Raw genomic sequence first — 27,998 nt, forward strand, 5'->3', positions numbered from 1 at the left:
ATCAATTCGCATCGTTTTATTTTTCTTTTACATAACAAAGAAAACTACGGAGAGCCACGTTAAAAAAAAATCTTTGCCTTTTACCCGTAATTACGAGATCGCAAATGTCAATTATAATCGGAATAATTACGAGCTTCCTAAATAATAGTAAAAATAAAAGAGCTAATAAACAATCATCCCCACGTTGAAATCTTTTTTTTTTTTTTACAGCAGAGCACGCGGTCCTCTCGACGTTTAATTCGCTCATTCGCGTCGTCACTCGCTCGTCACGTGCGCGCGATGCATCGCGGATCGATATTTTGAACAACAAAGAGAGAGATAGAGAGAAACAGGAAAGTTCAGGGCAGTTCGACGTCCCGCGAATGCGAACGGTACATGCCGACCGCGTTCTCGCGAACGATGCTGAATTGCATAACGTAATTTCACCTCGTCATCTCTCGTCAGGTTCATTTCGGGTCAGGGTCGTTCCTGTTTATTTATCTCCCGCACGCGACACGGAAGAATCGCCGTACGCGCGTGCGCGGAGGGGGACATCCCTGGCGTCCTCGCCGTGGCTACGCTACGCTTGTCACGCTCATGCTCCTCACGCTACGATGTGTTTACGTTGTAACTCCGGAGATGCTGCTACCCTGTAAGGCGAATCATCTGGAGCCTGGCAGCATGAAACGCACGGTAATGTTCAAAGAGCCTACGTTCCGTCGGTCGCTTTCGACGCAACAGACTCGGCGACACGGCGACTCGACGCTCCACGGTCTTCCCCCTCGCGCGACAACGTTCTAGGTTAATTCGTCGATGTTGAACAATATTTACGCGCGCAATTGCACCGACGTGGTTCGTGCGACGGGATGAACGCCGCTCGCACTGGGGAGCGTCCGATCGTGCGTGTCCCGAGATCGACGAGTCACGGGGCGCGCGATCGGTTTTAATTCATACTTTCTCGTCTCTTGTTCAGGTGACCGAGGAAAACGGCGACGGCAAACGGACCTTCTTCAAGCATGAGTCGGTCGCCAGCTTCGGATACGACGCTTCCTCGTACGCCAATTACTCTCCGTCGTCGTCGTCCGCACCGTCCTCCAGTATTGCTCAACCCTTACCCGGACAGCCACCCCTGCCTCCCATGCCTCCGCCACCAAGTGGTGTTCCGCCTCCGCCGCACCACGTATTCGGACCAGTGCCTTCCCCGATTCAGTGGACTCACGCGCACACCACCCCCTGGCAATGGATTGCGCCGCAAACGGCGTCCCCCTTGCCACCCCCGACTCCCCACGATATCGCCAATACAATTCCCAGAGAGATTTCGCTGAGGGGTAACTATGTACGTTGCGAGAGGTTTCACAGTAGAAGCAATGTGTACGTACAGAGAAATAATTTTCATCGTAAAAATAGACGGGTGATGCGATTTGGTGGGCAGTCGCAAGGTCAGTCGTTTGATCAGGCGGCTTATTTCGGCGCGACGTTGACGGGTGGTAATCTCGGACTCGAATGGCGAAGGAGTAATTATAACGCGGCGACAGGCGATGCCATTATAAATCACATGACCGTTCCTCTATCCAACCATCCTATGTCCTCCATCCCACCAGGAATCATGAGCAACAGGCACGGCGAGGAAAAGGAGGATCAGGATGTGAAAATTGTACTAGTGAATATGTTTCAATCGAATAAATGTGTCACAAGCAGTGATGCATCATTTTTTTATAATAACAATTTAATAATGGTGTTATAATTTTTTATAATGGTAATGTTAGAGTAATAATAATTCATTACTATTACATTATTTATTATTTATTGAAAATAACTATCTTGTTGACTTGTTATGAGTTTTTTTTTTCTATGAATAATGTATAATAATAACAAGTAAGTTGTCCAAAAATTGTTATTATAAAAAAGTAATAGTAATGGTAACAATTATTCGTCATTTTCCACCTTTAGTTACATTTAGAATCTGATCTTTTCAGGAAAAGGTAGTGAAGAAAAATAAACAGAGGAAACCAATATCTCAGAATTATGTTAATAAGCCATGGAACCGAGAGGACGCCGAGAGAGCCTTGAAAATTGAAAGTGAATACAACATGAAGAACAAAGTTAACGCACAGAGTTTAATAATTAGGTTCCCTGACACAGATCTGGATAAGGACATCGTTAGCAATTTTCATTCCGACATACTGAACATACACTTTCAAAATCCATGCGGGCCGAGATATTGTTTTATTCAGATGGCGGAAGATGTAAATATTGACGAAGCTATAAAGGAATTGGAGAAGATTAAATTTGGCCTGGGTTACTTGAAGGTCGAGAAGAAGTTACTGAGAGACGAGGATAATCCTGAGGAAATTGATCCCTATACCCTGTTCATAGGAAATCTGCCTGAGTCTGTTAAAACAAGCGAGATAAAGAGCAAATTTCCAAAGGCACAAGACGAAGAAACGCGGAAAATGAAGAATACACGGTGAGAGTTTTAGGTACCTCTATACTGTAGTAAATTTAACGAGTTATAGTTATTGACACTTGAGGATTCGAGTTACAAATTTTTCTAAACAATTATATACAATGTTGGTCAAAATGACCAACGCACACTTTACACCGTTCGTCTCGTGTAAACACCATGTAGTGGCTGAGGGCCTCAATCTGAGGATGAGTCATAATAGGGGGAGTTCGCCTAGTGCCGGACACCTAAGGTTTTTTCAGGATAAATAAAAAACTATTTCGTTATATATTTTTTATATTGTATTTATTACAAGTTAACATATTAGAAATCAAGATAAAAGAACAAAATAATCAACTTTGTCAGAACAATTATCTTAAATCACAGTTAATCTTTGATTTATGATTTTAGTGAAACATAAACTGGCCCCTAATACCGGACACAATAAAAGTAAGTCCCCTAACGCCGAACAACTTTAAAATAATAGGTACCGATCACAAATATAGTTAGCAAAACACTCAGAGATATCCACACAAGCTAAAAAATAAAAAAATAAAACAAAAAATTTTTCAGACGGCAAAAGAGGCACAGATTTACCAAAGGGCAAGAATAAGTTTCGTATAGAAGACACAAACATATTATTTGATGCATTAATAACCGGACTTAAAAGAAGTGTATGACAAACTAGAAAAAAGATTTCGCGTTTTCTCATAACCAAGAACCCTTCAAGGTAATTAGCTTCAGGCCCGGATAAATGTGCCACTGCTGTTTGTTTTCGGTGCTTTGTTTCTTTTGTTAGAAGGAGGAAAATTATATTGATTCATGAGTTTTTCAAGATTTGAGAAGAACAAATCTACCTGCGGCTTATTAAAACCTACAGCTCGCATCATACTCGTAGACTCGGGTGTTCTTAGTGATAAATCAGGATGTCTAGCCATAAAATCATAGTAAAAATGTTTACCAGCTGTTCTTTTTTCAGTGTTGAAGCGATGAGGAAGCTTTAGCTCTACAGCTAAGTCATATGCCAACTTTAAAAATTCTTTTTTCATAAGTGGCAAACATCGATTAGATAAGTCTTTTACATGGTTCAATAATTGTTCTTCATATTCTGGTAGGAATGTTTTGGTGAATCTACCAAGCTTAGGCTGCAATGCAATTTCTTCACCGGACTTTAGGCAGGTTATTTTGTCATGTAAAGTGCTTTTAGGAATACTATACTTTAGCGCAGCTTCTCTCAGTCCCATTTTTTTTGACAAAACTTTATCAAGAGCAGTTTTCAAATTATCCTTATCCCATGATCCTTTCTTTTTATTCTCCATAATGCCTCCTAGGTTTTTCTATTCTCCAAAAACAAAATATTATAATTCAATATTATAAAAATAAACATAGACACATAACGTTGACATTTTCATTGTCCGGCATTAGGGGAAAATGTTCTGTCCGGTACCAGGGAACAGCGAATATCCAAAATAAAAAAATATATTTTTTGAACTGTATCTTTTTATATAAAATACACTGACGTAATTGAAAAAGTACTTACCAAATTACTTAATAAAAATATAAGTCAATATTTAATCACAAGAGTTTTGATAATATACTCTTCTAAAATTTACGCAGTACAATTTTTTTCTTCCGAGCGCAACGATTGATAGTTCCTATTTGTTTACTGCGTGTCGCAAAAGCGTGTCGCTAGGTCCAAGGTTATTACTCCCTCCCTTTCTCCTTTTGCCACTATAGCGTTTTCTGTCGCGTTTCTATATGTATAGATATTTGTTGTGTCCGGCAATAGGTGCCGTCCGGCGTTAGGCGAACTTCCCCTACAGTTCGTCAACGAAGCGAGCAAAGGAAGAGATATATTTAGCTTGGAAGATGACAGCGCGACAAGTTGTAATAAAAAGGCATCGTATGAAATACTCTAAATTATTTTAATCCCATAGCAGTCCTTAAGTGTTAAGATAACAAAAAAAGATATAGTCTTTTAAAGATTATTAAAGGATCTAAAAAATTATTAAGTATATTAAGTATAAAATTATATTAAAACATTTTTATTTTTATTTTATGTTAAGCTTGTTAATTACAATTTAATTTAAATTCAAGTATATATAAATAAATTTTATAAATTTTTATTTATGATACTATCTCGATATTTTGTTACAGAAATATTTTAATGAGATATAATAGCGTAGACGATGCGATATCGGACTATAAACAAGCGTATGGTTTAATGTGGGACAAAAGGAGTATTAACGTTAGATTTCGACGAAAGAGAGGTAACACTTGCCCTGAGGAACCTAAACCTGACGTTAAGAAGGTTAAAGAAGAGCCAAATAACGTTACGCAAGTGGAGAAGGAACGTAACGTAAATCACATTGAGCTCAATATTAACGAGTTGAAGGAAGAAGGTAGCACTGATGAAACAATGGAACGTAAAATTAATCATATGGATAAATTGTCGCAACATCAAAATGTGGAGGTGCGATTACAAAATAATTCCAATAAAGTACAAGGAAAACCGTCCTCACAAGTTCAGGAAAAAACAAATGTTCACTTGTCTGGGACTTCGTCAGGTGTCGATGCGTCAGCTAAGATAGCTCAAGAGGTACAAGCAACATTCTTGGATAATAGATATAAAGTCGATGTCGTTACATTGTATATTGCAATTGTATACAAAGTAAAGTTGTTGTTCGAAAATATTAAACATTTTAATGTATTTAAGTCTTTCTCTTTAAGATAAAATTGAATCACTCTTATGGAAAAATATTCTTGGAATTAATAGCGTACAGTATTGAATTCAAACGTTTTTTCAGTAATTTCCGATGATTTTTATATAGATGTTATAATCCGAAAGGCTATGCATAAATTGTTATCTTTAATGCGAAATTAACGCATAGCTCTCAACATCATTTAGACAACCTGACTATATTTGGTCATATTGTCAGGCGATCCTCCCGATAATTTGTTAAAATTCGACTAATAAAAGAGCGACGAGTAATCGTTAACTGGGCAATTCCATATTGAAGTGACTGAGAATAATAATAGTAGTTGTGTACTAGAACATGAAGTGATAATCGACAGAGGACTCCGATAATACTTCTACATGTCTATGTTCAGTGTAAAGAATTACACATGACTAAATCAGTTGTTAACTCTGGTTTAATATTAATAAATCTATACAACTTAAGGCGAGAACTACAGTTCTTCTGATCCCAATACGAACATAAACTCTGTCGCGTAACATTTTTCGTAAATCCAATAATATTTTTCTAAAGATGTTTTTCGCAGTCGTTTAAAAGGACTAATTATGCTTTTATTCTATGCAGACATCACAATCCCTTCAAACACTCTCAGCATCGGAGACTCCTTCGTCACGTCCAATTGAGACGGACGCTGTTGAAGAAAGGATAATGCTCCCACAGATTAAAGAGGAACCCATAGATTACGATGATACAGACTGTATGTATAATATGCAGTCGGACAACGATATCGATGATGATGATGACGATGATGATGATGACGATGATGACGATGATGATGACGAAGAGCCAGATGATTCCAATGATGACGAAGATAACAATGCGGAAGACTGTGAAGATGATGACGAAGATGAAGATATCGACGATGACGAAAATGTAGCATTTAGGGCTAAGCCATCAGGAATAACACGAGATAATGAAGAACCATCAGACGTGAGTATGATTGTGCTTAGTAGAAAAAACAATTTTGCAATTGTTTTTAATACACTTAGTTCATGTCCTTAGTTTTTCCATTAGTTCCTGTAGAGTTTAAATGTATAATCAACTATATTAAATAATTTTACAACAATTGCAAAGCTGCTTTTTCTCAATGCAATCTATGGCGTACAATTAATCATGTATTTTAAAATTCTCGATAATACATATGCATTTTAATATTTGTTTTTTCATTTCAGCATCTCGATCAAATGTTCAGCGACTTGGAGAATATGACGGGCGATATTGATTTTTTAAAGAACTGAATAGAACGTTGTTTTAATACTCGTAATCATATTCTGAAGCAAAAATAAGGAGATCTAACTTTGTAGTCTAGAAAAAAAGCTCACTAACAATGTTCCATATAGTATTTGTCGAATAGAATAACTGCAACTTTTTGTCGCGTATTTGCGTATGTTTAGTATGTTACATTTAATTCTTTTTTTTCTGTTTCTTCTTACTTTATGCTAAGTCTGTGATTTGCTTTTCAACTATTTGATTCTGTTGTGAATGTATTGTTCTTGTTTTAGCTCTGGTTTTCTATCCCATACGTCATGACGTGTTACGTATTACATATTACGCAGCATATGTGCAGACATCTCTATGCATTTTTAAGACCATATTGTCTCAATACATGAATGCATGCACAATATGATATTTTTCTATATAGAATCGCAAAATCTTTTATAGAATTAAAGTACACACTAAAATCTAGAGGAAAAAGGTCGAATTGATACCAAAAACAAAAAAAATTATTTTTGGTATGTAAAGCTGTCACTTGATGACAATATTTGTTTAATATACAAAATTTATGATGTATATGTACAAAATGAAACCTTATTCCTCTAGGGATAACATATACGAACAATATCCTGCAATTCGAACTAAGATTTAAAAAAAGACTAGCTTCATGAACTTTTTATAATTGCAAATCCAGATATAAATTAATAAAAAAGAACAGTCTGAAAAAATTTTTTTATTTTTGGGTATAAAGTCAAAATCATAGGCTGATATCAATAGATATACTTTAATTCTGGAAAAGAATTTCCAAGTCTATAAAAGAAATCTTGTTAATGATATTCATGAATAACTACATTATTGACCCCGATCAAGTTTGATGGGCACTTAAGCACCTCTTTAACTTATGTATTTTATTTTATTTTAATATATATTTTAATATATATTTTTACTTATTTTTACTTATATATATTTAATAATTATACGTTTTTTTAAAGAGAGAGTATTCTTTTTTGAAAGAATACTTTTTTATAACAACTTTATTTGTTTCAAATTGATATTTATATTTATGTCTTGCAGTAATCTTGTGTTTCTAATCTTTTTAACTGACCATGTTATTTTTATGTATAATTTCAAGATAGCGACGAAAGAATTTATAGATTATTCTATTCATAAATTTCTTGCCACTATGTGGAACATTTTTTGGTACCACTTTTAATCTGTGGAGTTAGGTTTCCTTATTCTTACTTTGGTTATTCCGACTCACAATTAGTTTATTTTATGAAATTTGATTCCATATTTAACATGTAAATATTAGTAGTTGCATAAGTAAAAGAGACTGCATGTATTTAGGTATAGCAATGTAAGCTATTATAGCCATATTTAAACATTTTGTAATTATTATTTCTTCCAGAATTTCAATGAATATCAGATTTAAGTGGATAATTATGTAAGCTCTATTATATTATTAAAGTTATTATTTTACGTATTCTTTGTAGTAATTAATCCTCGTTATGTTTATATTCCAGTAATTATCTTTTTTTTTATAAAGAAAATTGTAGAGAAAGTTTAGAGAATCGCGATCAGTATCTTTGCAATGTTTTTACAAATTCATGAATTGTCAATTTTAATTGGATGATTGTGAGTTTAATATATGTTAAATTTAACAGTTAATGTTTTACCCTCTTGGGTAAATTCGTTCGACTGTCAATTATAAATACGGATTCATTAAAATAAATTTAATATTTATTTTTTTAATATACGAATTATGGTTCCTTGAGGTTTCAAATCCAACGTCAGTAACTGTTACAAATTTTGAGTTTGTTAAACTCCGGTAAATTAATAATCATTTTTTTCATACGTATAAACATAAAATTTTATCCTATTTAAGCTACGGTCTACTTAACGCTACACAAACAGGGAAGAATCTGAGAACGGCCACCGCGGCCTTTTTCGTGCGACCATAGCCAAAGGCTACCGCTCTCAAGTTCCTCTCTGCTACAAACGTTTCGAAGTATTCTTTGATTGGTCAATTCGTAAGATTCTTAATTTTATTAATATTTTCAAAGCGACACGAAATGATGCCATCTACTTCCGCTGAGTCGGCTGGCTTAGTCACGTGGTCACGAGCGCGCGACAAAAGCGCGGGTAACCGTCATTTAAAGAAGCCATTGGAACTATTGGAAGCCACGAGCCGCGAGGAGTACTTGTTGATCCGGAGGACGAAGATTTATCGTAGCGTGACATCCACATTTCTTTACGCCAAATTTATTAACACGAGCGTGAAAAGAAGCACGATACCATGTTCGAGGCACGCCTGACGCAGAGCGCGATCCTGAAGAAAGTGTTGGACGCGGTGAAGGACCTTCTGACCGAGGCGACTTTTGAATGCTCAGACTCGGGGATTCAGGTCCAGGCGATGGACAACGCGCACGTCTCTCTGGTCTCGTTGAATCTCAGGAGTGACGGTTTTGACAAATACCGCTGTGATCGAAATCTTTCGATGGGGATGAGCATCAGTTGGTAAGCGTTCGGACATGATAATTTGAAGGTTATGCGGTGGGCTACCCGTCTCGAACAAAGAACCTGTCGTTTCCTTTGGCTGCGCAATCTTTTGTATTTTTCTTTCCGCGAAACAAAATAACCGTGCGCTCTGTAAGATTTAAACTAGGACATAGGTAGAAGATTTTTAATAAATTCATTCAAAAAGAACAGGTCTGGAGTCAACAAATTGTTGCGGTAGATTAATGTGAGCTTGTAGGATAAATTAATTTAAAGCAGAAATGAAGACTGGGTTTTGGAGGAAAACAGTCCAAAAGAATAGCTCTGGAGTTGGCAAATTGCAATTAATTGACAATTAATTGACAAATTAATGCGAGTTTCTAGGACAATAATCAATTTAAAGCAGAAATGAGATTTTTGAGAAATATAATTTAAAAAAAAGAACAGCTCTAAGGCCAGTAAATTAATGCTAGGACAATAATTTGTTTTAAATAAAAATGAAGAAAGAATTTTTAAGAAATACAGTCAAATGGAGCAGATCTAGAGCCAATAGATTGCTGCGGTAAATTAATATGAGTTTGTAGAAATATAATGATGGCCATGAAACCTGTTTTTAGCATGTCGAAGATTCTGCGATGCGCTGGTTCAGAAGACACGGTAACTCTTAGAGCATTGGACAATCCTGAGTCTGTTGTTTTTATATTCGAATCGCCGAACAAAGACAAGCTGGCCGAATACGATATGAAATTGATTAACATGGATCAGGAGCACCTGGGCATACCTGTAAGGTTTCACTCACATAAAAGTATTCTATGTAGTTAAGACATTAAGATTATTGTTTTTCATTAAATAATTTGTTTGGTAGGACACCTCGTACTCGTGCGTCGTGAAAATGCCAACCGCAGAATTCACTCGCATATGCAGAGATCTGAGCCAATTTGGAGAATCTATAACTTTTGCATGTAGCAAGGAGGGTATCAAGTTCAGCGCGTCCGGTGATTACGGCTCAGGTAAATTAACCATATACATTCTCGAGATAAAGGAAAACTAGCGAGAATAATATATATTTTTCTCTACTCACATAACTGGAATAAAATGGGAACGCCATCGTCGTCAAGATCGTTGTCCACGTACTGTGTGTCTATATCAGTCTAACAATAAATTAAAACTAACTGTACTCGATCTTTAACCCAAAGTACATTCGAAATGTTTGTCTTTCTAATCTTGTCAGTAGCAGAGGTCAAAGTTTCGTATACTCTTTCTTGTTTACGTTTTCACTTCATTGTACAAGATACATTTATCATCGATAAATATTTGGTGCTAAATGAAAGTGTACAACAAATTTTGTAGATGCATTTATAACAAACCTGTACATGTATTTTGTAGATGCATATGCAGATTTAATGAAAGTAAAAGTTAAAAACGATATTTATAAATAATATTACAAACACAGAATGTGTAATATAAAAGGTGACGGGAAATACTGATTTGCACAGGTAAATACCGATCCTTTAGATACGAGTTTGTCATACCGTTTCTATTTTCTTTGCAGCTAACATCAAATTAGCGCAGACTGCGGACGCGGATAATGAAGAAGAAGCGGTAATAGTTAATATGCAAGAACCAGTGAAATTAACATTTTCCTGCCGTTATCTGAATTGTTTTGTAAAAGCTGGTCCTCTCTGCAACCAAGTTCAACTGTCCATGTCCGACGACGTGCCTTTAGTCTGTGAATACAAGATCGGTGATATTGGACACATCAGATATTACCTGGCGCCCAAGATCGACGACGAGGAAGAAAATAACTAAAAATAACGATGTAGAAATTAGACATTTGTATAAAACTGAACTGTAATTAACGGTACTGTATTGTGTCATTAATTGTTTCGGAAAATCTTGTCCTATTATAGCGTTCGACATCGTCGAATATTTATTTCAAATAATAATTCAGCATAATAAATTTCAAGAAGATGATGCCATACATGTATTTTACTAATCGAAAAAATTAAGTAATCCGTTATATATATTGAGGTACAAGTAAGGCGAAGAGAGTTAAAGATACTTTTAAGATAATATATTATTTTAATTTTACATTTAAATGTTGTTATTTGGCTCGTCACAGTGCTAGCGCAATGCAGAATTGACACTAAAATTTATGGTAGAGTGACACGATGATTAGTATAGCAAAATGGTGTCATCCTCTTAATCAATATTCACATTATTAATGTTCCGGAGACTGTGACAGTATTTTGATAATATCGCATTGTTCTTTTTTTTATATGTAAGAAGAACTCAATATATTTTCAAAAAATTTGATAAATTTTGAATGTTTTATAGGTTATTCTTATATCCTAGCTTAGATCGAAATTTCAAGTTTTGCTTGATGCAAGTATCTTACTTTTTATATGTTTGTCGTGTGTATACGCTACTTTAATATAAAAATACATAATTAACTTACGAGCTGAGGGAATAAGAGGGCTATCATGGATGGAATAGCCTAGAAATAGTATACAGTAAAATCTTACATAATTTGGATTAACCTATAATTACTCTAAGTAATTAAGTCAATGTTTAATCATTAAATATCGATTTATACTATAAGAATTATTTTACACGCAAGCACTCCTCGACAGGTCTCTACAAATAGTAAAATCATTCGTCATTTGTCCTCTTTGTTCTTAAATAATTTTTTTTTTTAACAAATAACTTTATACGTGCACTACATTTAAGAGAGGAAGAAAAGAAGATTTAAAACATTCAAATGAGACATTTTGGCAATATTAATCAGCCTCTTTGGTATCAAGACCCTGATATTGCTTTCTTGTTTCAACTCAATCAAAAGTTATCGTTTGACGAGAGGAGTTCTATTATTTTATTTTATACACATTATTAAAAAGAAGATTGCTATATAAAGAATGCGACAGCTAGCCTTTAGAAAAAATAGTTTGTATATAGATTTCTCTCCAATATGCATATTGTGAATTTTTAAAATATGCTCAGTTATGCTCTCTCGATGGAGACTCACACAGATCTTCACTCGATTAGTTTTCGTCGTCATGTCTTGCTCCGATTTGGCATCCATTTATACGTTATAGATACGCGTTCAGTCTACGTAGTCACAATAATGAATATACATAAGATACTGTATGGTCTCTCCACGACTGAGACGCCATGCAAGACGATTTATATACATATACATGCATATACATATATGTATTTTATGTACACATATGTATATGTACATGTATCGTCGGAAAGAAATGTAAAGGGTCTTTAAGCGTTCGTGCTACCATTACTTCCGTATAAGCTAGGATGTACATATTTGTCATGCAGTGTCCTTAAATGCCTCAGTAGGTTGCTCTTTACGTTGAAGCCTTTTTTACAATAGGAGCAGAGAAAAGGCTTTTCGCCCGTATGCGTTCTCTGGTGGATGACCATCGAGGCGTGACTCGGGAACTCCTTTTGACATATGTTGCACAACTTTTGGTGATTGTGAACCCTCTTCGGCTTCGGGGGTGCAGAGTTGTTCATCAAGGCCAGCTGCTCCTCCGTGTGCTCCGTTTGTATGTGGCGCACCCACTCCTGCGGCGTGGAATACATGTTACCGCACAGATCGCATTTCAAGGGCGGGAAGTCCTTGCTGTCGTCGTTTATGTCGTCCTAAAATTTTTTTGTTTCACGATTCGTTCATGCGTGTGCAAAGAAAATTGCGACACAGTACCTTTCGTTTCTTTCTCCGATTTTCGGTCATGTCAGCGTGCGTGAACTCTATGTGCCTCACCCAATCCGACGGTCTGTTAAACGTTTGACTGCACATGTCGCATGTCAGCGGTGTATACTCCTCCTCCTCCATATCGCCATCCTCGTCCGCGCTGTGCACGATTTCCTGCGACGAGAATAAGGGAAACGTTATTGTCTCTTCATTACATCAAAAGAACAGTCCATACAGTGGCTATTATTTTACGCACTGGTTTGATATCGATCTCATGGTCTATCGTGAGCGATTCCGATGGATCGATCGTCTCTTCCCAATCGATCGGCTCGTCCTTCACTAACAGTTCGAGATTTAGTTCAGTCTAAAAAGGGAGGAAGAACATTAGAACATTACGTTTGTTTGTTGAACGAGAGCTTGCGCTTTCTCCTTATCGCGTCATTACTAAACCCTAAAAAACTAGCTCACGTTTTCGCCACCTTCGCTCTTCGACTTATTCGACTCGACGTCGCTGCCGACGCTCTTCTTCTTCTTGCCGTTCGTCGTCTCAAGATTCTCCTTGTTCGTCTTGCTCTGCTCATTACTCTTCTCCTCTGAGACCTTCTTGACCTCGTTGGACTCGTTGGTCGTCTTGTCCTCGATCTTCTCGGTGCTCTTCCTTTCGACCGGCTTCGCGAGCTGTATGTTCTGGCACGCCGCCGTGGCCGCCTGTTGCACGTTCTCGATTACCTTCTCCGGCGGGGTCGGTTGCACCAGTTTGATCTTTTGTATCTGCCCGGCTAGCTGCGACGTCTCCCGCTTGTCACGGTCGATCTTCTGATTATTCGACTGTATGTTCTCCTTCTTGCTGCTGCTGCCGGTGTTCGATCTCCACAATCCGCGCACACGTAGGATGTCGCCGGCCTTCAGGACTCCCTCCAGCTGGTCATTCGTCACGGTGGCCTCGCCGCTGTACATGTACTGTATTAGGATTTTTAACGTGCGATATCCGATCTCCGTAGGCAACACCTAAAGCATAAGACGCAACGTTATCGAATCGTCTGCTTGAGTTGGCCGTCTATTTGATAAATAACGAAATGGACACTGTGAGGTGTCTGGGGATTTGATTACCGACCACGATTATCGGTGCGTTGGTGTTCGCGCCGAAGTGGCACGTCTGGAAAATATGGCTGAGGTAAGATGAGCAGGCCGCGAGGACGAATCGATGAGCGGCCACGTGCCGGCCGCAGGACGTCGCCAGAAGAACGTCCGCGAAGGATTCCGAGTGCAGTAGAGTTGCGACGGAGCTGTGCAGATGCGCTCCATAGCTGTGCCATTTGAGCTGATAATTCTCCGAGGCGGCGATAGCCATCTTTTCTGTATATCAAACAAACAAAAAAACAATGCCGGATTATTACTGCGTGTGAAACTCGAAGGCACTGGCTGTCGTGCCGCGTTTAGCGATAAACGCACAATTCACGAATTTACGCTCGTTTCTCGGCAATGTAGATTAACTTTAATCAGGCTTTAACTTGCTCTTTATCTTATTCTGACTCTTGAAAATAGAAAAAAAATAGATCGAAGTTAATTCACACTGATCCACGTAGATGTATCAGAGACGTGAGATCGCCATGACGCGAACGGAAAGTCACAGGTGACGGAGCGTCTAGAGATTTCGTACAGTAGAGTTTGTCTATAGAATTTTCAACGAGCCTGTTGCACGGCGTAATCTCGTCGGCAAAATAAATCGACGCAAAATTGTCGCCGTTTACCGGGAACGTCGCAGTACCGAACTTCCCTTCGTCGGCTTCCCGCGTCCTGCGCATTTTTATCCGTATCGATCTATCATCGTCGCGATTACAGTTATCCGCAGAGGTGACCGAGAGAAAGAGAGAGAAAGAGAGAGAGAGAGAGAGAGAGAGAGAGAGAGAGAGAGAGAGAGAAAAGAGAAGCTATATATTATATACGTCGCCCCCCTCGCGATCTAGCGACGATCCTTCCTTCCTTCCTTCCTTCCTTCCTTTCTTCCCTCCCCTCATCACTTCCTGCAATCGTCGCATCGATCGTCAGCGTCGCCGCTCCAAAGGGAGCAACAAAAACCGAAAATGCAAATCGATCGAGGGAGCATGGGGGAGTGAGGGGATGAGGGAAAGACGTACGATACTGCATCATCCGAGGGGTATCTCGCGGGGATCGTCGAGAGTGTCGAGCAACGTTTCCCTGGCCACGCTTTCCCTGGTCGTCGCCGCCCGCGTACAGATCAATGCAGGCCGATAAGAAGTCGCGCAACGTGTGACAACTCGCCGCCACCGTCGTCGTCGTATGTCACTCCCGCCGTTGCATGCAGCCGGAGCACGATTCACCCGCGCGCTAATCGAATTGGCAAAATTCAATCGGGACGGCCTAAGGCTATCGGGTGTTTACTCCGACACCCCTTATTTTCACCGGGGAGATATTACGCGGGGTTCACACTCGGTTGCGTCGACACGCCGAGGAAGAGGAGGCCTGCAGCCGCGTCGATCGTTCGTCATTACGCACGACATTACGCAGCTAGCTCGTGAATCATCCACGGGGAAGAGAATGCGTCGCGTTGAGTACCCTCGATCGCTCTCTAACTCTTCACCCCCTTTTTTCTCTCTCTCTCTCTCTCTCTTTCTATCACTCTCTCCCTCCGTCGTCCTCGGTAACCGCTGTCGCGTCAGATTTACCTGAGAACATTGGCGCACCGGTAATGATGGATGGATCGTGGATTCACTCCCGATCGGTCCGACTCGAATCGCGACGACAAATCCACGGGGACTGCGAGGAGGCTGCTGCTGCTGCTGCTGCGTGCACGAGGAGCGCGGCGTAGCTCGCGCGCGTCGTCGGTGTTTTGAAAGGCGCTTGGCGCGGACGGGACAGGACGGGACGGGACGGGACGGGACGGGGGCACGCGGGGCTGAGCGGATACGAGCATCGAACGAACCGCCGCGTAGGGGCCTAAAAATCGATATTTCGGTCTTTGCTCCATCCTCTCCGCGCGCGCGAGCCGCCGCGCCGCGCCGCGCGGCGGTGGCGGCGGCTCGCCGCCGGCTCACGCCGGCTGCAGGGAGAGAGAAAGAGAGAGAGAAAGGGAAAGAGAGACGGAGCGAGAGGACAGGAGGTAGGGTATGTGCCCCCCTGCGTTCATCATCGATTTTCCCGGCTACCAATCGCACGCATCCATTTATCGCATCGATCGCCCGAGCTGATTTCAGCGTTTGCGTCCGTCCGTCCATCCGCCCGCTCGCTCGCTCGCTCGCTCACTCGCGCGCTTGCCTCGCTCGCCTCGCTCTCTGCGACGATTCATACACCCTCCCGACGACGCGATCCCTCCTCCTCCCTCCTTCCTGCCCTTCTGCCCGACCCTCCCTCCGCTCCTCCACAGTGCCCGCGCGACCGACCTCCCCTTCCTACACACCGTGTCGGCGCGGTGTAGCATATACCTTTCCCGCCACCCCTGCCCATCCCCTCGAGCCGAGGCGACCCTCGCCGCCATCGTCGCCGTACCTTTCGGCTGTGTACCTTCGATCGCAGATGCAAACTCCACTCGAGGGAGATTCGCGTCGCGAGAGGGAGGCCGCCGAACCTCGTGGACGCGACCACCAAATCTCTTCATGCCTGTTGATATCCTCCGCGTTCGTGACGCAGTTTTCTACCCTTGGAGCCTTTTTCCTCCTGGGGATAGAATATATATGTATACCCGCGCACGTCATTCCGATTTGTTAGCGGGGGCACTATCGATTACCCTGCCGCTCGATGATCTACCCCGTCCAGACACGAGGGATCCGTGTCTTCTCCTCCCCTCCTCCTCCTGTTTTTCTCGCGTAGGATTTATTACAGTAGAAAATTTCGGTAAACTTTCCGGCGAAGCTGTCGCCTCGAGATAAAAAAAAAAAAAGGAAACGCGCGCGACGACCGTCCGCGCGTTTCCCCCTCGTTTCGCGCGATCTTGGCTCTTTCAAGCGGCGCGGCCTTACCGATCAATACCAATTGTATGTACGGGCAAGGGCGAGAAGAAGCTGAAATCGCGAGATTAATGCGCGACGTGCTCGCCGACCGTGTCCGTAAGGGACGCGAGGGACGCTTTGTTCCGAACGGCGGCGGTGCCGGCTATTAGATCCTGCTGGATCCCAGCATCCATTACCAAGTCGAAAACAAACGTTTCGATATGTAAACAGACGTGTAATAATCTCTCGATGTATTTATATATGATGAAATCGCGACGTCCGTGTCATCGGTGCATCTAGCTCGGTTGCACGATGCGCCAAGGGATCTATAGATCGGGATTGTGCCGTAAATTTCAAGACTATCGCGCTTCTAAAGACGCTAAGCACGTTTCTTTCGTCGTTCTATCCGTCCGTTTTACCTTATTAACAATAAAGATATAATGAGAAAAGAGCGCGATAATATTTCTATACAAATCTACACGAATATACGTTATGTTTACACAAATTTTGATATAAATTATTATGACTAAAAACTATAATTAAAAAAAAATTAAGGCTGTTAATCTAAGGTTATGACTGTATAATATTAAAAAAAAAAAACGGATACAATACAATTTTCATTATTTCCGAAAAAAATCAAAATTTTCTATGATCAATATTATTAATCGTCTGAAGGCTATAAGTATTGACTTTGTTTTGCATTGTCTAAGGGAATATAATGCAGTCTAGAAGTCGCTTTAGGGAGGGGATCTATAGATCGCCTCGCGCCTCGGGGCTTTGTCGTCCGCCTCGCGAAAATTTTCGCAATCGACAATCGTCGCTCACGTCAGCCCGAAGATGGCGCCGTGGTGGTAGGATTGTTCGATTTTCAGGATTTCTTCGGCCGCACACGGGCACACGAACACAGCCATACACGCGAAACAAGCGAAGCACGGGCATGATACGTGTGCATTTTTGCGCCCGCGCATCTATGCATGTGCGTGTACCTGTGTACGTGTGATGCGCGACGACGTGCCGCATTGCGTCGACGACCCATTTTGCAACGGGGGCGATAAGTCGCGCTCCTCACCCTTCTCACCCTTGAATAATCGATCCCGAGCGCGCGGCGTCCGCCGATCGAGAGGCACCCTCGAAAAAGGCCTCCTTTTTTTGTGTTACCTGTCGCGGCCGTCACGGGAAAGTGGTTAAGGCATGCCGCGTCCATAGCCTCTCTGCACGTCGATCGTCTTCTCCTCTGACTTTTTTTTGCGCGTCTCTCTGATCGAGCTCTCGGCTTTTGGTCTCAGCACGGTGGGATCCGTGACGCCGTCGGATACGCGCGAGAGAGAAGGGACACGGGCCTCGCAGGGGGCTAGAAACTCCGATGATCGATGATCGACCCGCGCGAAAGGGGCGAACGTTTGAATCGCGATCGCTCGGGGTTGCCCGCGATCGGTGGAGGGGGGCCGGTCACGTGGGCCGCCGAGTCACGTGGCGCTTTTGCGCGTGAGCCGCGCGGGAGCGCTGCACGCGCGTTTCGCGAGAGGTCGAAGAGAGCGGAGCACACGTCGTCGCGCGGCGTACTTCACGGTGGTGGTTCCCGTCTCTCTGTGCGTGTGTCTCGTATGTAAATAATGCGCGTAAATATCGCCGTCGGTCGGGGGCTCAGCGTGACCGCAACGGGGACAGCGACGAGGACGATGGCGGTTTGACGGGCCAGTCCCTGGGGTACCGTGACGCGCGTTCAGGCGACAGTGCTCTCGCGTACGACCCCGCGAGTGGCCTCGCTGACCCAATTCTAGGCGCGAGCGAGGTCCCTTCCTTCGCGGCCCTCTCGCCAATCCTTCGTCTTGTCGGTGATCCCGCCGGGACGAACCGCGGCGTCGGCGGCGACGGCGACGACGGAGACGTCGTCGACGTCGCGCGGCGGGTAGTCGGACTTTCCTCGCGACAAAGTTGCGAATAGAGGGAAGAACCAGGGCACCCTTTCGCTTGGTCTTCTCCCCGGGAATGCCGTGGATTTCACAACTTTAGGAAAAAAGTTGCAGCTAGGAGAATTAAGGTTAAGTTGAGGAACGCGGGCGAGATTATTCTTCGTGGCGTGCCCGGAGTGCGACGACGTGATCGCGTTCGCCGGCCGATCGCGCAGCAGGTGGAGTTGAATTCTGCGAGTTCAACAGGCGGCGGCGGACATTTGCGGGAAGGTGGTGACTGATAATAAATACATGGACGCTGCCGTCACCGTCGGCAGCCTCCGCGCTTTTGTTCGAGGACCAGACGACGCGGTACGCGAGATGAGGTATGCCTGTCCTCCGACCGATTCTCGAGCGGGAACGAAGTCGAAGGGACACGATCGCGCGGCATTTGTGATAAATTGCGAGCAGCAGCAGCAGCAGCAACCTATCGCCAGGACCTGCACGTTCATATATGGCAGTACGTGAGGGAAGCTTCATCACCCTGGAGCAAGATGCCACACGTCACGCGAAAGTGGGAACTGTTCCCGGGCAGGAATCGTTTCTGCTGCGATGGCAGGGTGATGATGGCACCACAGACTGGAGTGTTCTACGTCACCGTGTGCCTCATCGTCGGAACCACTGGATTGTTCTTTGGTTTTGAGTAAGCGATGATGTGTCTCATTAAGTTCATTGTCCTTCTTACATCTCGATGTAGAGTTTATTGTAACTTGTGTACTGTAATCCAAGATACATTGGATTTTTTGTGAGCTTAGGATAGGTATTTATGGTCCAATCTTAAGCAACTTCTACACACTCGACATTATTCCACAATATTTGAATGTTGTGATTATCTAGAGGACATATTGATTTGTTTTGTCTAAGAGAATATATTTTTATTATTAACATTATAAAAATTATTAAGTATTTAAGGATTATTTTACATTCAAGATTATTTTAGATTTCTAGATGATCATGAAGCAGCCTTAGACACTCAATATTATTGTACAATATTATCGATCATCTGAAGAGTACATGGAGTTTGTTTTTAATTTTCTATAAAAATCTAGTGCAATATTATTGTATAATATTAATTGTATCTACAGGCTGCTCAAGATTCCATTTAATCAATGAAAATTGATTGTACAGCGTCTCAAGCTTACACTTGAGACAATCTTAAATACAAGATTGAGCAGTGAATACTTTATTCTATTAGTACAATGTGTGCTTTCATGAAAGAACAAGTAGATTGGATTTTTCAAGAAGCTTCTTCTGAACAAGTAATTTTATTTATGTTTTGTTACATTTGATGTCAAGGATGAATCTCAATAGAGTTAGATAGAACTGTTATAATGCTTATGTATTGTAATTAAAAGTATATTGAATACTTTGTGAGATTAGAATGATATTTATAGTCCAATCTTATTCAAAATCATTTAAGGAGTGAATATTAGATAGTCTTAAGGTTCCATCTAGTCAATGAAACGATCCTACAGCATCGCAAGATCATAGTCAAGAGATGAGACCTTAAATACAAGATTGGACTATGAATACTGTCCTTAATCTATTAGTGCACTATACGCCTCGTCGTTGAACAAGTGGATTGTTTTTCGATTCTGAGCGTTGCGTTGCATTTGATTTCAAGGATAAATTTTGGTAGAGTAGACAGAATTGTTACAATAACTTATGTACCCTAATCAACGATATGTTGGATCTTTTGTGACATTAAGATATTCATAGTCTAATCTTATATTTATTATGTCCATATTTTCACCAACGTAAATTAATTTTGATCTAGATTTAACTTTATCTTTTTTTAACACTAAAAGTTTTGGTTTTTATTTACTCTTTATTTCCCACTTAGGCTTAACTTGACCCTTATCTAACTTGAAATTATAGTTTCTATTTACTCTTCGTCTTTTATGATCGTCTTTGGTGTAATTTATTTTATCTTTTTCTAATTTCAGAAGAATTAGAATAAGGTAACGGATAAATTTAACCGAAGTAAAAGATAAGGAGTAAGTTAAAACTAGATTAAAGTTAATCTACATTGGTATAAATTGGTGGACATTACTCTCATATCTAGATCTAAGTATTTCTAGATAAGACAATTTTAAGATTCTAGCATGACAATATAGCATGATGAAATGGAATTTCTGGACAATAGTCTTTTCTCTTTTTCAGTTGTCCATATCTGGCACTAAATGTAACACCAGCAATACCAGTAATAGGAGCTTTATTATTTATATTCGTAATGTCTGCTTTGTTCCGCACAAGCTTCAGTGATCCTGGAGTAATTCCAAGAGCGACACCCGACGAAGCAGCTTACATCGAAAAACAAATCGGTATAAACATAATTACAAATACACACTGTAAAACATTACATTGTTTTATTTAGTCATTTTATTAAAAGATCGATAATATTCAAATTTAAAAATAACAAATGTTTATCATATTTTATTTTCTTTGATGTTAGTTTAAAAAAAAATAGTTTCCTGATTCCAAATTTTATTTTACATATTGAATTGTAGAAGTACCGAATAATGGTAACTCTAAGACATACAGACCTCCTCCCAGGACGAAAGAAGTCTTGATTAGAGGGCAACCAGTAAAATTAAAATATTGCTTTACGTGCAAGATATTTAGGCCACCGAGAGCCTCTCACTGTAGTTTATGCGACAATTGCGTAGGTATGTGTGTATTTTATCAAAATAAGATATCTGAGGTATTTGTTTGCCGTCTTTTATATTATCAGACACTTGTCCAGATCAATATCGAATATGATATACTAATTTAATCACAGATATTAGACGGACGTTTTAATGATAACTATTTTTACAGAGAGATTCGACCATCATTGTCCATGGGTGGGTAATTGCGTGGGCAGAAGAAATTATAGATATTTTTATGCTTTTATAGTATCCCTCGCATTTCTTTGCGTTTTTATTTTTATATGCGCAATCACTCATATTATTATGCGTAAGTATATCTCCATTTTTGAATCATCATGAATGAACAAACGCAAATTCTACACACGGTAAAATTAGAACGTAACACATCTATTTATTATTTGTTCTTGTTTTAGTTACGAGTGATAATAAGCTGTTTTTAGAAGCTGTAAAAGAATCGCCAAGTAGTGTTATTGTGGGAGTCGTGTGTTTCTTTTCTGTTTGGAGTATTTTGGGCCTTGCCGGGTTTCATACGTATTTAACTAGCAGCAATCAAACGACTAACGAAGATGTAAGTACAAGTTTGACAAAATCGTGTATAATAAATAGTGTCGATATCTCTCCTTAATTGCTGTTATGTTACTGTAGATCAAAGGGTCGTTTACGAACAGAAGAGGACAGGACAATTTTAATCCTTACAGTCAAGGAAACATTTGTGGAAATTTTTTTTATGTGTTATGTGGACCAACTCCACCTAGTTTAATCGGTAAGATCTTTCTCGTGCATTGCAAACCGCCGTAATATTCATCTATGCAAATATGCAAGTCATAAGATATAGCGTTGACGTCATCCTTTAATTGTCTATTGAATTCATTCTCGAATCATATCGTTTCAGATCGAAGGGGAATAGTTACACCTGAATACCGCGCGGAACACGAACAAGTTGGTGACGATAATGTAATTACAAATAACAAGTCGTATGGTTCTGCCAAAATTGTGCAGCCTCAGGTAATTAAATTTTAATGCGTTTATTAGCTTACTTTGATATAATATTATTAAGAGAATATTCTAATTTAGAGCACAAAAAATGACCTTTTTTTTCAATTCAAAGAGAACTGTATATATTCTTCTATTTCGCTTTTACTTCCACATACGTTTAATAAATACAAATTTTTGTGTGATCAATTGTTTATTAGTTTTTATGTTGCATAATTTAAAAAATATAAAAAAAGAGAAGTTGATGGCTAACATGATTGCAGCCTTCCAATTTTATTTTAAATAAAAAAGAGTTTTAGTTGTTATAATTCTGAATTAGAATAGATAAAAATAATGCAAATTCTTAAAATAGCGTAGTTTTAAAAACAAGTATTAATTTATATGTAAAAGTTAACGTCGGTAGTTTTCGAGAAATTGTGTCGATCGATTTGACAAATGATTGCAGAAAAAAACATTTAAAATTGAATGTGTTAAGCGGTTTGTGCGCAATTTAAACGTGTCTATTGGTCTGTTCTTTCTAGCTGCACTGTTGCACTGGTGCAATAAGTTAGAATGAGAAAAAATATTGTCTTACTTTAACTTATTGCACCAGTGCAACAGTGCAGCTAGAAAGAACAGACCAAATATTTATTTTTACGAATAAAATCTTTTGGGAATTTGTTTTTGAATCTGCAAATATAAAAAAATATAAAAAATGTTTTTTGAAATTCTAGAGTAGAATACTTTCTTTATGCATTTATTATGTAATATTTAAATACATATATATTCAAAAGTATTTTATATCATTTAACAAATTTTCTTACAATAATATATAAATTTTTAATATTATCTATAAATTCAAATATAAAAATTTTATTAATTAAAATTTAATGATTTAACGATTTGATTTGAATAGTAAAATTTTATCGATTTGGTTCAAGCTAACCCAAATCATTGGATTTGAACAAACTTTGATTCGCACATCTGTAGTACAAATAGCATAATAGCATATTTTCATTTATTTTTATTTATTTCAACAGTCAAACGGTACGACGGTTCAAACGAGCCCTAGCACGGATCTCACGGGTTCGATGAACAACTTAATCAGCGGTCAACATTCTCCGAGAATAGAGTCGATAAACGGTGAGTTGACCCTCTTGAGACATCCTACACGTTGTCCCGAGGACCTACCGAAATATCCGCGCCAATACATAAACGATACTTACGTGCCGCCATACCCGGCGCAGCATTGCTCTCAGGATTCTGTGAAACATATTAAATATACCGAAATAGATCGGTTAAATCCAGACTTTCAGAAGTATCCGTGTAGATGCGAGGACGGTTTACACAAGTATCCTCATAGATGTAGGGAGGAATATCATAGGTGCTCGGATAACAATCTCATATATGATCAGTGCGTAGGGGAACAGAAATATAGTATTGATCTTCAGAAGTATCCTCAGAGGTACTCCGAGGATCACTTGCGTTACAAAATAAGCGAAAAAAATGGTTACACCGATCTGCAAAAGTTTCCCCAGTGCTATTCCGAAGATCCGTTACGGTTCTCGCAGTCGCCGCATATGCTTAAATATAACAATTTGCGGTGCACCGAGCACAGTTTAAAATATCCGATAACGAAGAATATTCTGCCGGCGCGTATATTAGGCACGGGCGGCATACCGATTATCGGACAGACCGCGATTGGCCTCGTGGTCAATAGATTCGGTTCTGGACCGCTAACTAATAATTTATCATATGCGGAGAATTCGTTATGCCCAAACGATGGCACGGAAGAGGATCTCCTAAATCGCCGTTTCATCATGAGTTCACTAAGTGATAATGAGGATATTTAACGTCTATTATCAACCAATGACGCATTTTTGAACTATAAAATTCATTTATAGTAGAGAAAAAGAGAACAATAAAATATTTATTATTACATTCTTATATATATTAAAGAAATCTTGGACTTATTAGAAAGTCTTTAAATGATTAGAATCGTGATTCGTCCTGTTCTTAAGATCTTTCACATTAAGAAAGAGTACTGATTTCTATATACATATACATATAAATGGTTATACGATTGTTCTTTATTCCTTTAATATTGGAAATGTTAAACAAAAGTTATATATACAAATTGCCAAGAGGTTGAATTTAATTGTTGAAAGAAAGAGATCTATTTATTTTTTGAAAGTACCGTTTTGCATTGTGCATAAAATGTTTATGTTAAAAATATGTATATTACAGTTATGGTGGTATATAAGTGAATTAAGGGTATACGATATCAGTTATGTTTATTGATGTAATTCTTCTTTAAGTATTCCTTTTAATTGATATTTTATTATTTATAAGTATATATTATCTATTATCAGGATTTGTAAGATTTCAGATTTTTTTATAAGTTCATGCCAGTGATAAAATCGATATTTTCCGAAAAAAGGCAAAATTTAATCTTTAATCTATTAACTATTTAATCTATTCCAAAATAAAATTCATAATAAATGATAGATATTGATAACAAATAAATTAATTTTTTGTTACAATTGAACAGTAAATGTGCGAAATAGATTTATACAGGCAACAATTTTTAATTTTGTTTTACTATCATTTTTCTTATTAAAATTAATAATTTATATTAATTTATATTTATATTAAAAAATTAGTAATATTTATACCTTCAAAGTTTTTGTAAAAAAAAACTATTTTACAAATTAATTCAAATTAAAAAAGAGATTTTATTATTACAAAATGAATAAAAATCGGAATGTATGGATTTTTCACTCACTGGACTTTTCTGGCCAAAGCTGCCTATTTTTACATAAACAAATACTGTACACTAAACTTCTGAATCTATTATTACTTCTACATATATTCAGTATTTTTGGTTAAAAAATAATTTTGTATTTTGTTTCATGAATTTTGCTAATCGCATAAGTTTCTTTGTTGTTATAAGAACGTATAATATGCAAAGATATCTTTTGTAATACATTTCTTTATTTCTGTATTTAGGTTATTTGTGTGAATTATTTGTATATATATTTATCTAATTTGTTTGTTAGAATATAATTTGTTTGTATATATATTTATCTAAATTGTTTGTTAGTAATTAGTAAAGTTTGGACATAATTCAATAAATTGTATTTCTCTGTTGTTTAAAATTACGTCCTGTTATCGAGGGCTCAGAGCGTACTACTCGGTAAGTTTATTTCAAACATCTTGATCGTCATTGAGTGTATGTTTTAATATACGAATGACCTCTGATTATTTCTTTACTAGTATTAATAAATCACTATACACATGATGTGTTCTTTTTATATATTTTTACGAGACTAATTTTGGAGCAATACATTAATTACAGGGTTTTGGCTTGTGACTAATTGGTTTTTACAATTTGGTTTTACATTGTAGGCGAGATAAGACCTTGTATAATTTGTAAATATGTTAGTAAATGTGTACCCGAAAGTGCATCGAATTTTTTTTGCTCGAGAAAAAAATTTGGGTTCAATATAATAACATTTGATTGTTCAGTGTGCGTATGTTCTCTTTACAAAATTCGTTAAGATATTTTATCAAGGAAAATGTGGTTTGATATACTCGTTTTTTTTGCCTTCACGCATAAATGGGAACAGTGTCTAAAGAAAAATGAAATATTGCAATGCTGTGTTAAATGTAAGATTTTAACTTCATGGAATGTAGGAATGTGTATTGAAGATTAGTGCATTATATTTAATGGGTAACAGAAATTACGATATAAAGCTTGCATCACTGATACATTGTGTGTAAGAAAACACAAGGCCAACGCTGCACCTTTCTGATAATAATATTGTACAATATAATTTTTTTTCTTTTCTTTTGGATATTAAGGAGTTTTCATAACAGCTTGTTTCCTTCACGGTTTTTAATAGCATATATTTATGTTTTAATGCTGTATTTGCACTATTTTTGTACGAGTTTACACGACTATCCACCAAAATAAAATCATTCATCTGGCATTATTCTGTTTTTTAGGTAGTACTACGAACAGTATAAGTCAACTTGTTACCAACGAAATACCGCTAGCATCTCTCAATATAGCACCAATTGATATCGACGAAATTGCTCCGCTGCCTTCTCGTCAGAGTGTCATGGTCTCTTCCACTCTGGACACATCTTCCATACCAACAGTAACTGTAACGACCCCCTTGTCTGCGTCTAAACTTCGATTACTGCAGGACACAACTATGATAGAATCCGCATTAGATTTAGACTCGTTGGAAGACGCGAGCGTTGGTAGAGGAAGTCAGTCGGGGCTTATAAAAATGGGAGTAGTATAAATATCCGCTACGTGAATGATTAAGAATGAGATTAAGAATGAGATTAAGAATGATTTCAAGATCGATTTCTGTTTGGTTAGTGCAGTTTTTAATGGTATGTATTAAAGTAAGGAATGCGCAATTTGTATCTTGTATCTTCGTCGAAAAGAGATTCACAAATAATGATATGATAATTAAATGCAAACATTAATTATCATTAAATACAAGGGTTAAATATTTGCGATGCTTTTTCTTGGAACAGAAAGTAATTTCGAGAAATTATGAAAATTAGAAAATTCAGTCACAAAACGAAATGGCTGGAAAAATTTATACGCTATGATTATAAAGTACAAATATGATTATTTTGATAATTAAATTTGTATAATTAAAATTGCATAATTAAGTTGCAATAACGCGTATTTAAATCATAATTTCTTATGACTATTATTTATTATACGAATATCAAGTTGAGTTATAATAATCATATGTCAGAAGAGTTGATGATATATCCCATTTTTCTCCAAATATTTCCGAGTTAAATGTAGAATCGTCATTAAATGTAGAATTTGCCTAGAAACTTTTAGAAAAATTTTTGGAAAGTATTATTAATGTGATAATTAATTTATTATTTACATTAAATTATTCACAATTCTATAAAATAAAGTACTCACGATTCTATTTAAAAAAAATTAAATAAGATTGCTCTTGAAAAGAAGATATTATAGTGATACAAAAAATCAATCTATGCTACTTAATTTCGTCTATGCAAATTTACATGTATAAGTTATGTTCCCACATAAGAAAAATTTATTTTTCAATTTATTACATCTCTAATTGTTAGAAATATTTACATTTTACATTATTTCATATATATATATATACGATATTATTGAAATCAATTATTTTACTGCAATAGATGTAAAAAGCTATGTATAAAAATCATATTTCTGGCTATTTGTGCTTGTATTTAATGAGGAAAAAGAATCAAAATTGCAATATAGAAACTGGAGTAAATATATTTGAATAGTATAAAAGTGAAATAAGAGATGTTGCTTTCACAGTGCAAGTAAATAATATTTATTGCAGAAAAACGAACCACGATATTTTTTTCGTTATATTTTTTCGATATTCTTTTAGAGATATTGTCTTTTTGAAGAGGAATATTTGTCGTGTACAGTGTAAAAAGTTTTGTAAATAAAATTTTCATACACATTAGCATAGAGAATTTTACAGAATATTTACAAAATTTATTACAACAATTTGCAGATAGCGAGCATTTAACATTAGAATTACCACTGCCTAATTTATTAAACAAATTTTGTATCAAAATTGCATGTTATCTGATTTGGCATTATCATGCGATATATATTATTCGTATATGAGTAATATTGAGAAGACTACATTAATAATGGAGCAAAGTTATCATACTAAAGATGCAAGGATTGCTATTACGAAGACTAAACAATTCTAAGACTATTATTCTTTTGTATATAAAAGTATTTGTGTATGATAAGATATATGTATATATTATGTAGATGTTATAATAAAATCCATATAATATAAAACAAGTTAAAAACATTTTG

At 38.0% G+C, this 27,998-nt stretch overlaps 5 protein-coding genes across 13 annotated transcripts; 3 read left to right on the plus strand and 2 right to left on the minus strand.

Moving 5' to 3' along the window:
* Positions 1-144: 144 nt before the first annotated feature.
* Positions 145-7,876, plus strand: LOC105838899 (MATH and LRR domain-containing protein PFE0570w). Of its 4 annotated transcripts, none has more exons than XM_012684821.3 (7): positions 145-672; positions 953-1,639; positions 1,956-2,446; positions 4,212-4,325; positions 4,580-5,021; positions 5,743-6,108; positions 6,351-7,876. In XM_012684821.3, exons 1-7 carry the CDS (start codon positions 577-579, stop codon positions 6,414-6,416), a joined length of 2,262 nt encoding a protein of 753 aa, XP_012540275.2. In that variant the 5' UTR covers positions 145-576; the 3' UTR covers positions 6,417-7,876. The 4 variants fall into 4 exon arrangements, with proteins under 4 accessions (XP_012540275.2, XP_012540277.2, XP_012540276.2 ...); XM_012684822.3 differs by having other exon boundaries at positions 448-672; positions 953-1,633; XM_012684823.3 differs by lacking the exon at positions 4,212-4,325 and having other exon boundaries at positions 447-672.
* LOC118644741 lies at positions 2,702-4,250 on the minus strand. The gene is made up of 2 exons (XM_036284051.1): positions 3,963-4,250; positions 2,702-3,759 (listed from the first exon to the last, which is right to left on the minus strand). Exon 2 carries the CDS (start codon positions 3,739-3,741, stop codon positions 3,163-3,165), a length of 579 nt encoding a protein of 192 aa, XP_036139944.1. The 5' UTR covers positions 3,742-3,759; positions 3,963-4,250; the 3' UTR covers positions 2,702-3,162.
* Positions 7,877-8,023: 147 nt separating the features above from the next.
* Positions 8,024-10,863, plus strand: LOC105838901 (proliferating cell nuclear antigen). The gene is made up of 4 exons (XM_036284050.1): positions 8,024-8,910; positions 9,507-9,672; positions 9,755-9,899; positions 10,442-10,863. Exons 1-4 carry the CDS (start codon positions 8,690-8,692, stop codon positions 10,696-10,698), a joined length of 789 nt encoding a protein of 262 aa, XP_036139943.1. The 5' UTR covers positions 8,024-8,689; the 3' UTR covers positions 10,699-10,863.
* Positions 10,864-10,951: 88 nt separating this feature from the next.
* Positions 10,952-17,962, minus strand: LOC105831575 (zinc finger protein 37 homolog). Of its 5 annotated transcripts, none has more exons than XM_036284048.1 (6): positions 17,707-17,962; positions 13,716-13,957; positions 13,070-13,609; positions 12,858-12,965; positions 12,611-12,775; positions 10,952-12,471 (listed from the first exon to the last, which is right to left on the minus strand). In XM_036284048.1, the coding sequence occupies exons 1-6, from the start codon at positions 17,750-17,752 to the stop codon at positions 12,163-12,165; spliced, it is 1,410 nt and encodes a 469-aa protein (XP_036139941.1). In that variant the 5' UTR covers positions 17,753-17,962; the 3' UTR covers positions 10,952-12,162. The 5 variants fall into 5 exon arrangements, with proteins under 5 accessions (XP_036139941.1, XP_036139937.1, XP_036139939.1 ...); XM_036284044.1 differs by having other exon boundaries at positions 10,952-12,549; positions 17,707-17,956; XM_036284046.1 differs by lacking the exon at positions 17,707-17,962 and adding an exon at positions 15,289-15,576 and having other exon boundaries at positions 10,952-12,549.
* A 1,032-nt stretch (positions 17,963-18,994) lies between these two features.
* Positions 18,995-27,983, plus strand: LOC105829229 (palmitoyltransferase app). Of its 2 annotated transcripts, XM_012667926.2 has the most exons (9): positions 18,995-19,143; positions 20,664-20,824; positions 21,011-21,169; positions 21,321-21,458; positions 21,565-21,719; positions 21,797-21,914; positions 22,044-22,156; positions 23,164-23,266; positions 26,132-27,983. In XM_012667926.2, exons 1-9 carry the CDS (start codon positions 18,995-18,997, stop codon positions 26,434-26,436), a joined length of 1,401 nt encoding a protein of 466 aa, XP_012523380.1. In that variant the 3' UTR covers positions 26,437-27,983. The 2 variants fall into 2 exon arrangements, with proteins under 2 accessions (XP_012523380.1, XP_012523379.1); XM_012667925.2 differs by lacking the exon at positions 26,132-27,983 and having other exon boundaries at positions 23,164-25,273.
* The last annotated feature ends 15 nt before the right edge of the window (positions 27,984-27,998 follow it).

The sequence above is a fragment of the Monomorium pharaonis genome, chromosome 3 (genome assembly GCF_013373865.1).
Source record: "Monomorium pharaonis isolate MP-MQ-018 chromosome 3, ASM1337386v2, whole genome shotgun sequence".
In the NCBI taxonomy this organism is placed as follows: domain Eukaryota; kingdom Metazoa; phylum Arthropoda; class Insecta; order Hymenoptera; family Formicidae; genus Monomorium; species Monomorium pharaonis.